The 10250-nt window shown below is 47.1% G+C and overlaps 1 protein-coding gene across 1 annotated transcript in view; it reads left to right on the top strand.

The window, feature by feature from the left end:
• Window positions 1-207: 207 nt before the first annotated feature.
• The window catches only part of SPINT2 (serine peptidase inhibitor, Kunitz type 2), a 28699-nt gene continuing 18656 nt past the window's right edge, over window positions 208-10250 (top strand). Inside the window, exon 1 of the mRNA XM_077773875.1 lies at window positions 208-646. Within this exon, the coding sequence (XP_077630001.1) occupies window positions 541-646 (106 nt within the window). The 5' untranslated portion in view covers window positions 208-540. The remainder of the gene's footprint in view (window positions 647-10250) is intronic.

Below are 10250 nucleotides of genomic sequence, written 5' to 3'. Positions count from 1 at the left end.
ACCAAGCCGCGGAGCACGGTAACAGCAGCCTTGGGGCTCCGCAGGCTTGCGTTTCCTCACCGGCTAAATCCTGCTCCGGGCGGAGCCAACGCAAGCCCTGCCCCTTTCCCCCAACCCTGGGTCCAGCCCAGGTGCTCCGAGGGAGGATTGCCGCCCAGGTGCCTGCTCCCTGCGCCTGCGCTCTGCATGCTCCTCCTCGGCAGGTNCCCGCCATTGGCCCTACCGCCCACCGAGCGCGTGTAGGTGTGGTGGGGGTCTGAACGGTGGAAGGGTCTCTAAGTGTCGCCGAGGGCAAGAAACGAGTGAGGGGCGGACAGAAGCATCGCGGGCGTGCCAGACAGAGCGTCCGCACACCGAAGGTCCGCCAGAGACTCCGGCGGGAGCGCCAGCGCGACACTCCGCAGACCCTCTGGGAGCGCCGGCACCTGAACACGAGGCTCCCCAGTGCGCGTGCGCGGCAAGGGTCTTCCCGCACCTGATCGCGAGACCCTAACGGCCAGCGGCTCCAGGCTTCGCCTGCGCGGCCGGGTGGAGCCCGTCATGGCGCAGCTGTGTGGTCCAAGGCGGTGCGGGGCGCTCCTCGCCCTGCTGGCCTCGCTGCTCCTCCTCGGGGCTGAGGCTGCCGACGGAGAACCTAGCGTCCACGGTGAGGGCCCGGGAGGGTCTCCTGGGAGGGGTGGGAGGCTGAGAGGCCGAGGGCGGGGCATTAGGGTCTGGGGGCTGCGTTGGGGTGTGAGGGGTAGGGTGTGGACAGGGCGAATTGGCGGAAGAGGAAATTGGGGGCGACCCGGTGAAGCGGGGGTGTGGCGGAGCCGGCTGTGGGAGATTGAGAATGGGGAAGAGATTTGGGAGCCTTTGGGAGTGAGGACGGGCGGCGGTGCCTGCGTTGGTCAAGTTTCCTGAGGGTGAGGGAGGAGACTAGGGCTATTGACCAAGAAGGAGTGGCATTGGCCCACAGGAAGGGGGTGAGAGGCGCGACAGAAGACCAGCCTCTTCCTGGCAGAGGAAAGTTCCATGGCCCAGGGAGGCCAAGCTTGAGAGGGTGGGGGTGGGAGTAGGTGACGCAGTTTCAGCCTCTGAGAAAAAGCCCCCTGGCCCACCTCTTTGGATACTAGACGACAGTCCCCCCCGACCCCCCGAGAAATTTGACGTAGAGCGCCTCCAAAAAGAAAGGCGTTTCACGATGGTCTCCAAAGGAAGGAGAAGCAAAGCAAAAGTGTTGGAGGGGAGAAACGTTACCGGGGTGCAAGAGCGGGAGGGGGAGCCTTTTCGTATAAGAAGAGTAATGGCCTTGAGCAGCGGGGGTTGGGTTTGTGAAACTGGGCCTTAGAAGCCGGTGGAGAAGATAAGGCCCAATGGAAACCTCTACGTTTTACGGAAGTTTGGCCTGAAACGTCGTTTTGAACAAGTGTTACAACCTCAGCTGCTTCAGACGAGCACAGCGAGGCTTTGGGGTGGGGGAAAAAAAAGACCCATTTGAAAGAAGAATTCACTGATTCAGCAAAACTTATTGAGACCCTGCTATGTGTCAGGGATGGCGCTGGCACCGCTGATAACAGTTGTAACTCCTGACTGGCCAGGTCCCAGCACTTGAAGAGCTTATATTTTAGTGGGAGGGACCGAGACAGTGAGTAGGTAAACATTTAGATAAAGAGCAGTCACCACGGTATTAAATTACTAAGAAGTACATGAACAAGGTGAAGTACACAAACAGGATGATGTATAAGATGATGGGGGCCGCTTAGCTCATGTGGTCAGGGGAAGTCTCGCTGAGCCCTCACAACAATGAGGCACACCACACCAGAGCCTTGAGGATGAGGGTCCCATCGGAGGTAACGGAGTACAGAGGCTTTGAGGCCGGGGCAAGCCTCGTGGTATTCAAAGGAAAGACAGAACTATCATAGCAGGAGGTGGGAGAAGTAGGCAGGAGTCAGGTGGCTTTATCGGCCAGCATTTTGGGTGGAAGGAGAGAAAGGATGTGTGTACACGAAGCCATCACCCCTGGTGGCTTCTGAAGACTTAATTTCCCGACGCCAGAGGCAGAGAGGAAAAAACGAGCTAATGGGGATGTCAGGGGTCAGTGGGAGAGGATTGGCTCTATAGGTCAAGGAGTCAAGAATACAAGTGTTGATCATTCTTGCAGTGTGAACTAGAATTTGACAGTACTTCTGCACTTTTTCAGTGACATGATTATGTTCGGGTGTACCTTCCAGTTACCTGACCTGGACTTTTTTTTTTTTAATGTTTTATTTATTTTTGAGGGAGAGAGAGAGACAGCGTGTGCAGGGGAGGGTCAGAGAGAGAGGGAGACACAGAATCCGAAGCAGGCTCCAGGCTCTTAGCTGCCAGCACAGAGCCCGACGTGGGGCTTGAACCCACGAGCCGTGAGATCATGACCTGAGCTGAAGCCGGATGCTTAACTGACTGAGCCACCCAGGCGCTCCTGGCCTGGACTTGCTCAAAACTGTGTTTGGGGTTCACCTCTAGTGCTGACTCTATGCTCCTGTGTGCTGTTTAATCCTTGAAACGACCTGGTTTTCGTGGTGAAGTTACAGGCCTTGCCTAAGGTCACACAACAGTAATTGACAGCCACATCGGGCTTCAGAGGCCTTCTCTTTACCCAGTGACCTTTCTGGCTGGATCTCCTGACCTTTCAGAAGTACTTCTGTCTGGCTGTGTGAACAAATGACCCTGCTTATCTGAAGTTCTATTTGTTTGAAAGCTTTCAATAGTTTAGTTTGAGGTGAGAGGTGGTTTTCATTCCCCACCACCCTTTCTTCTGATTGCTTTGATTTTTCTCAGGTAGCAAGGTCTTCCACTTAGAGCCAGGTGTTTCTCCAGCCACTTGCAACTGCCTCGGTGCCTCTAGAGCAGTCTGAGGAAGTGGGGATTTGTGTCGTCAATTTGCGTAAGGGGTGATCATCGTGATTAGTCAAGGAATCAAATCTGTGTGAGGACGTGATGGGGTTGAGGGGTAGAGGAAAGGCGGGGAAGGTGGTAGGGTCAGCTAACTGTTGGAGTTGAGGTTTTGGAGGGTATGAATTGGAAAGATAGGATGCAGTGGGTGGTGAGTGAGCTTCCTTGCGGGAAGCTGCAAGGCTGTGCTTAATGAGACAAGGTCTAGGCATAACCATTGGGGAGAGGGGCTGGAGAAGAGGAGGTCTAGGAACCAAGAGGCCAGGATGGTCCGAGGGTCACCTACGTGGGTATAGAAATCACTAAGAATGATGAGAAGCTGCTTGGAAGACAGTGAGCTGGGAGCGGAAGTCATGAAGTGAGGAGTAGTGATTGGGGTTAGCAAGGCGATAGCCAGAGTTTTGAGAGGGCAGGTGGAGAATTGTGTAGAAGCAGTGCCAGGAGCAAGGAGATCTACCTGCTTGGAAGGGCACAAGAGAAGGCATGTCGTCACGGGAGGGCAGAGTTTGGTTAGAGTAAGAAGGTGACGAGAATGTGGAAAAGGGAGACTGAGGAAATGAAAGGTTTTGCTTATGGTAGTTGCTGATTTCCAGAAACCCCTGGGAGTTAGGGGAAGAGAGAGGGGACCAAAATAATGTATGGGGATGAGGGGGGTCTGTGGTTGATGTGATAGGCAAGTGATAGGAGTGTCATGTGGTTTCAAGACTGACAGCGTTGGGCAGGTGCTGGGTGTTGGCGGGCCAATAGGAAGGGGCGCGGGATGTAGTGACACTTGGAGGTCCTGACTCTAGATCTCTGCAGATGGAAGGGGGGAAAAGCTGATGCTGCTCTGGGTGTTTGTGGCATTCGGGGAGAGTGCCTGTCAGCCGTGGAAAGCACACAGATTATAAACTGGCCATTCCCAAGGGGTCTCAAACAGGCTCTATGTGACTTGTATAGTTTCTAGAACTGGGGAATTTTTTTATGGAAAAATTTGTCTTGGGGCTCTGCCTGAAAAATGTGAAGATCAGCGGCACCGGGTCAGTGTTTCTGCGTAGCACCTATAGTGCTCTTTTGGAAAGGCCATAAACTGCTCTCCCTCAGTCTTTATGCACTTGGCCTGCCCACTGTATCTCTAAGCATTTGAGTTGTGACACCCCCCCCCCCACATCTTAATATGCCCAATTTAGGGGCACCTGTGTGGCTCATTTGGTTAAGTGTTCAACTCTTGATTTTGGCTCTTGATTTTTGGTCATGATCTCAACAGTTTGAACCCTGCATTGGGCTGACAGTGTGAAGCCTGCTTGGGATTCTCTCTCTCCCTCTCTCTTTGTCACTTGCTCACTCTCTGTCTCTCAAAAATAGATAAAAATAAACATTAGAAAAATATATGCCCCATTTAGTAAATGGAGGTAAAGAAAACAGAACACCTCCTTATAAACTGTACAGTGTGTGTGTTGGGGGGTGTGTGTATCATTGTGGTTAGTGAGGGAAAAGCCCTTACCAGGTGGGCACAAACGTGTGTGATTTTTAAAATCTTCCTGGGTGATAAATCCTGTTACTTGGAGTGCCCCAAAATATGTAATTTTAATTTTGATCAATACAAGGACAGATAATACATTTGACCCTTGTCTAACACAGGATTTAGGGGCACTCCTGTGGAGTTGAAAATCGACATGGAACTTTTGATTAGTCCCCAAAAACTTAAGCTACTAGTAACCTGCTGTTGACTTGAAGCTTTATTAATAACATAGTCAGTTAACACATATTCTGTATGTTAGATGTATTAAATACCGCATTATTGCAATAAAGTAACCTAGAGGAAAGAAAGTGTTGCTAAGAAAATCATAAAGAGGAAAGTCAACTGTATATTCTTTTTAGAATAGAACCTCAGCAATTCCTCTGGGAAGTTTCAGTGTAGTTCTTGCTGCCAATAACTTTATGCCTGATCTTGGGCATCAGAACTCGCATTAGTGGCTACTAGGCTCACAGTCCTTTGTTGATTGTTCTCGGGAATTTCCATTGGAGAGAAGTGCAGCAGCCTTCATTTGAGAGCCTCCACTGCACTTTAAAGTGAGCTTCAGTTTCCATCAGCCTCTTGGGTTAATTACAGTTCCCCCAGAACTTTGAATGAAAGGACCAATTTTCCAGCACCTCTCTGTTAGTCATCACTTCTTTCTCTTCACCCCCAGGGATGGTTGTAAACTGAGTGGTCAGAGATAGGACACATGAGAGCCAAAGGGCAGTTGGTGTTGGTGATCAGCTGAGGGCTCTCCAAAGTAGCATCTTGTGTTCTTGGCCTTCACAGAAGAAGCCCTTGTTTTGCTTGCTCTCGAGACAGTTTGGTTCCAGGACAGTCTGAAATATTTATTCACTGATTTATTCAAGACACATTTATTGAACACCAACATGCCAGGTACAGTTTCCGGCTCTGGAAACAGCACTGAATGAAACAAATGACCTCCTGATCCATGGCACCTACCTCGTAACGAGAGGAGGACAATACAATAAATAAACGAATGATGAGTCTATATCTGGTGATGAGTACTATAAGAACAGTAAGACATGGTTTGGTGTGTCTTTTGTGTGTCCACAAATGGTGGCCGTCTCTAAAGACAGTGAGGGCCGTACTTTCAGGTCCACCGAGGGAACGCGGCCCCTTTCCACCAGAAACATTCCTTTGCCTTGGTCAGCGTTTGAGAGCTCAGCCTGTGATAGAGAAAGCAAACTTCTCTTTCACCTGGCTCCTGGAGCATTCTTCATTTCACCTGTCCCCAGAGTAGTTACTGCAACTCAGGTTTGTCTTGAGGGAGTTGGCCAGGCAGCCGAGCCTCTGCTGCGTGCTGAGGCTAGATGACTAGACAGTGGTGAAGTAGCCTGTGATTAATGTGAGAGGGGAGGGAAGCCTGGTGGGGTCACACCAAAATGACTTCATCAACCCCAGGAAGCCTGGTGGCCTACTGCTACATGACTAAGGCAGATTTCACAGATGACCCCAGGAGTGTTAGCATATGGATTATGGGTGTCTTTGTGCAATCCTGGTCACAAATGTCTTTTCACGTGTTGTTTCTAATAAGATCTTTTGAAAACTGAAAAGGAGCACTGGAACATGGATGCTGAGGCTTGGTAAACTTTGAAGTTCAGTTACTTTGAAATTATTTGAAGTACATTTTCCATTATTAGTTATTTCATTTTCCCCCATTATTTCCATTCCATTTTTGAAATGAGAGCAAGAATTTAAGCTGTTGTTTTACACACTAGTGTTTGAGATGAATCTCACCAAAAGGGTCCTGGGTCCGTGGCTTCTGAAGTCCTTGAGTTCATATGTCATATTTTGTGTGTGTCGCTGGGTCGGTCATTTAGAGCCTGGAGCATGCCCCCAAGTGGGTGAAAAAATACTAGATTTTATCAGTAGTGACCTTTCAAAGGGCCACTGCACATAAATAGATATACAGTATGTCCATGGTATTGAAATTTAATGGGGTGATTAGGGACACATTTCTAGAAAGGTCCTTAAGGGGTGATAATGAAAAAAAGTTGAGAAACATTGTTCTAGGGAGAGGATTCATTAGTTTCAATAATTTGTGAAAATGGACTACTATTTAGAAAAGGTTAAGAATCCCTGAATGTGAATTAACGGACAGTCCCACCCTTGAAAGACATTGAAACTTTCCTTCCAAGGTATTCAGATGGACTACTGTGATTCTAGTCATAGATTTAGATAAGGGTAGAATTTATAGTCTTGAGTGATGAATATGAGGTGACAGTGGGTAGGAATGGTGGTTTGCATGGTTTATCGGTGTTTATAAAATGTAAACTTCTGTATCTAAATATTTTGTATCTAAAATGCCAGGATTTTATATCGAAAACAAGATTTTATGAGTCTTATAATTTAAGTTGGATTTATCACTGTAAATATCCTTTCTTTATAAATACCTAGGGGGTATTTTGAAGTTTCCGAATTACTTATCCTAATAATTGCAACTTCTGGGCACCCAAACCTAGAGCAGATGGTAGTTAGTAGCTTTCGGTACTGAACACAGAAGTACTTCAGTATGTAGAACCTACCCAGCTAACCAAAATAGGTGGATTTATACATCACTTTCAAATAAGGTCTGTCATAGAATAAATGTCAACTTTGGAATTTGGCATGGTAGATAGAATTAAAACAGCCAAGAGTACCTCTCTGATACTCCACTTCCTCACTTACCCAGAACTTTTAAAGATTCTCTCCTTCCTTGGTGAAGAGATACTTGAAGGTGCAAATGGGTAACCAAGGCATTTTTATCTTATTTTCCCCAGACTCTGAACTCTTTAATTTGGGATTTGGGGATAATGTGGGGTCGCAGGCCTTTGATCTGTGTGATCGTTTACCATTGCCTTGCTATGGGTGCAGATAAGGGACGGTGACACTTGAGGCATGGTACTGGTCACACAGCAGAGAAACAAAGGAGGGGTGATGATGGTTGAGTTGGTTTGGTCAACTCCAGCTTGAGCTTATGCTTCTGGTCTTCCTTATCCCTGCATCCTATCAGTCATCATATTCGGTTTAACTTTCTACTGAACTGTATCATCCTTTTTATCTTCATTCCAACTGTCCTTTGATTGGTCTGGCCTTCATAAAAATATAGCATCGACTACTTATTCGGAGCTTTGTGCCAAATGTTTTAAAGGCTTATAATGGAACACCAAACTCCTTTAGTCTTCAACACTCTTTATGTTTTTGGTAATTGTCAAAGATACTCCTGCCATTTGAGTTGTTAAGAACTGCATCTGTGCATGCCTGCAGAATGTAATCTCCGTGGAGCCTGTGGAGCAGAAGCTGACTGAGTCTCTTTACTTTATTACTCACCAGTGAATTCAAGTTACAGTGAGTGAATGCCCTTTCCCAGACAAATCACTGTCCAAGCAGCCTCAAGATTAATAAATAGTGCATTCCAAAGCAGCGACACAAGTCTAGATGTCACAAAAGGGGACTTTTTGCTAACAAATTTGCCAAAAAACACTTTTATACTAACTATATCCAGAACATGTGTAAGTCACACAGAGAGACCCTCACTTCATCTTGAGCTGAGTTATATTTATAATGTCCTCAAGATAGTTCTCTTGCTACCGTTCTTAGTTTTACCCTAAACTAAATGGATTTTAAAGAGAAAACTCTCCTGTTTACTACAGAATACTTCTGACACCAGATGAATGAGCTTGTCCACATCAAGCAGTTTTCCAATTCTAAGTGGACACCTGTTTACCTCACTTCTGACACCAACTCTCTAGAGTAAGCACAGACCCCACAGATTCCCAGCTTAGTCCCACAGTCCCACAAGACTCCCCTCCCCCATCTTCAGTTGAAAGTTCCAGGTTGTCACCTGTACTTCGGACCTACTTGCTGTAAATCAGGGGTTCCCACAACCCCCTCGGGTTGTCCAGTAATTTGCTAGGATGGCTCACAGAACTCAAGGAGATACGTTTACATACAGATGAAGACGTAAAGTCTGGGAGGGTTACCAGTACAGAAGCTTCTGTCCTCATTGAGTTTGGGGTAAGCCACCCTCCTGGTACATGATGTGTTCACCAACCCGTCTCCTAACCCCTTCAGTTAGGACTTTTTTTTTTTTTTTTTTTAAGGTTTTATTTATTTCTAGGGGAGAGAGAGAGAGAGCGTGAGCAGGGGAGGGTCAGAGAGAGAGGGAGTCACAGACTGAAACAGGCTCCAGGCTCCGAGCTGGCAGTCAGCACAGAGCCCGACGCGGGGCTCGAACCCACTACAGCGAGATCATGACCTAAGCGAAAGTCAGACGCTTAACCGACTAAGCCACCCAGGCGCCCCCAGTTAGGACTTTTTACGGAAACTTCATCATATGGGCATGATTGATTAGTAGCTCAAACGCCCTTTCCCTTCCCCTTCCTGGAGGATGAGAGTGGGGCTGAAAGTTCACCCCTTCAATCTTGCCTTTGTCTTGGGGCCCCCCAGCCACTAGTCCTCCCATTATCACTCCAGGGATTCCCAGGTTCTTAGCTCTTGTGTCAGGAACCCAGATCAAAGACCAGTTATTAGAACAAAGGTGCTCCTAGCACTCAAGAAACCACAGGGTTTTTAGAAACTCTGTGTCTGGAGGTGCAGTGGGGAGCAGAGACCAAATCTGTGTCTCTTTGATGTCACAGGTACACTGGATCCGTAATCAGAGCTTTGCTTTATCTTCCTGAGCCTCCCAAGATTCTTCCACTTACATACTCCAAGCTTCTAAAATCTGCATGATTTTTTTTTTTTTTTTAACCAGCCAGGCCTAAATCAGTGAATATGCGGCTTGCTGAATTAAAGTATACGGGGTTTAGGGGTGCCTGGGTGGCTTAGTTGGTTGAGCATTCAACTCATGATTTCAGCTCAGGTCATAATTTCAGGGTCGTGGGGTTAGGCTCCGCACTGAGTGTGTAGCCTGCTTAGGATTTCCTCCCTCGCCTTCCCTCTCCCTCCCTTTCCCTCCCTTTCTCCCCTCCCCACCTCTGCCCCTCTCCCCTGCTTACACACAAGCTCTCTGTCTTTCTCTCTCTCAAAAAAAAGGGTTTATACATTTTCCAGCTTTATTGTTAAGTTAGTACGTGTTTATTGCAGGTACTGTTGTTCCCATGTTATGAATGAGGAAAAAAGCACAGGGAGGTTAGGAAAAGTGCCTTAGGTAAGACTGAATAATAGGAGGCAACCAGGGATCCCTCCACACATAGATCCTTTACCAGAATGAGGATCTGTCGACAGCTTCACGCTTTTGCCAAATGACTTTCCTGTGTGTCACTGCCCTATACCAGAGAACCTTTCGTCATTTCCTTTGTACCTTGTGTTGGCTTACAAACACTTTGAATTTCAGATGTGATTGAAATATTTTATGTTGCATGATTTTTTTTTTTTTTTTACTTTTGTTTTTCTGCCCAAGCGGGTCTTGTTCTAATCATAAACCCCTGGAGGGCAAAGGACCACATCCCTAGTCAGTGCCTTCTATATTGGATGACTACTCAGTCCAGTTTACCTTGGAGGGTTCCAATTTATGCCACTGTGTGTCACAGAGTGACTATTAAGAATGCCCCACTTTCATTCTGAGAGTGTCCTCATCTGGAGGGAACATTGTACGGTGACCCTATTTACATACAATAGCTATTCACCAAACACTTGTTGCTTAGTACTGCTCAAGATCCTAAGGAGTTTAGCACATTCAATTTTACTTTTCATGTAGTTTAAAATTTTTTGACTGAAAATTTTAAACAGCAGGGACCATATTCCACTATTTTGATAAAACCATCGCTGACCCTTAACAACAACAAAAAAGTAATGTATTCAGAAGATTAGAATGCTTGAGCTGTGTATT

Source organism: Crocuta crocuta, unplaced genomic scaffold (assembly GCF_008692635.1).
Source record: "Crocuta crocuta isolate KB4526 unplaced genomic scaffold, BGI_CrCroc_1.0 scaffold267, whole genome shotgun sequence".
Taxonomy (NCBI): Eukaryota; Metazoa; Chordata; class Mammalia; order Carnivora; family Hyaenidae; genus Crocuta; species Crocuta crocuta.
The sequence above is the reverse complement of the archived record's forward strand: the minus strand, read 5'-3'. Positions and strand labels throughout refer to the sequence as shown.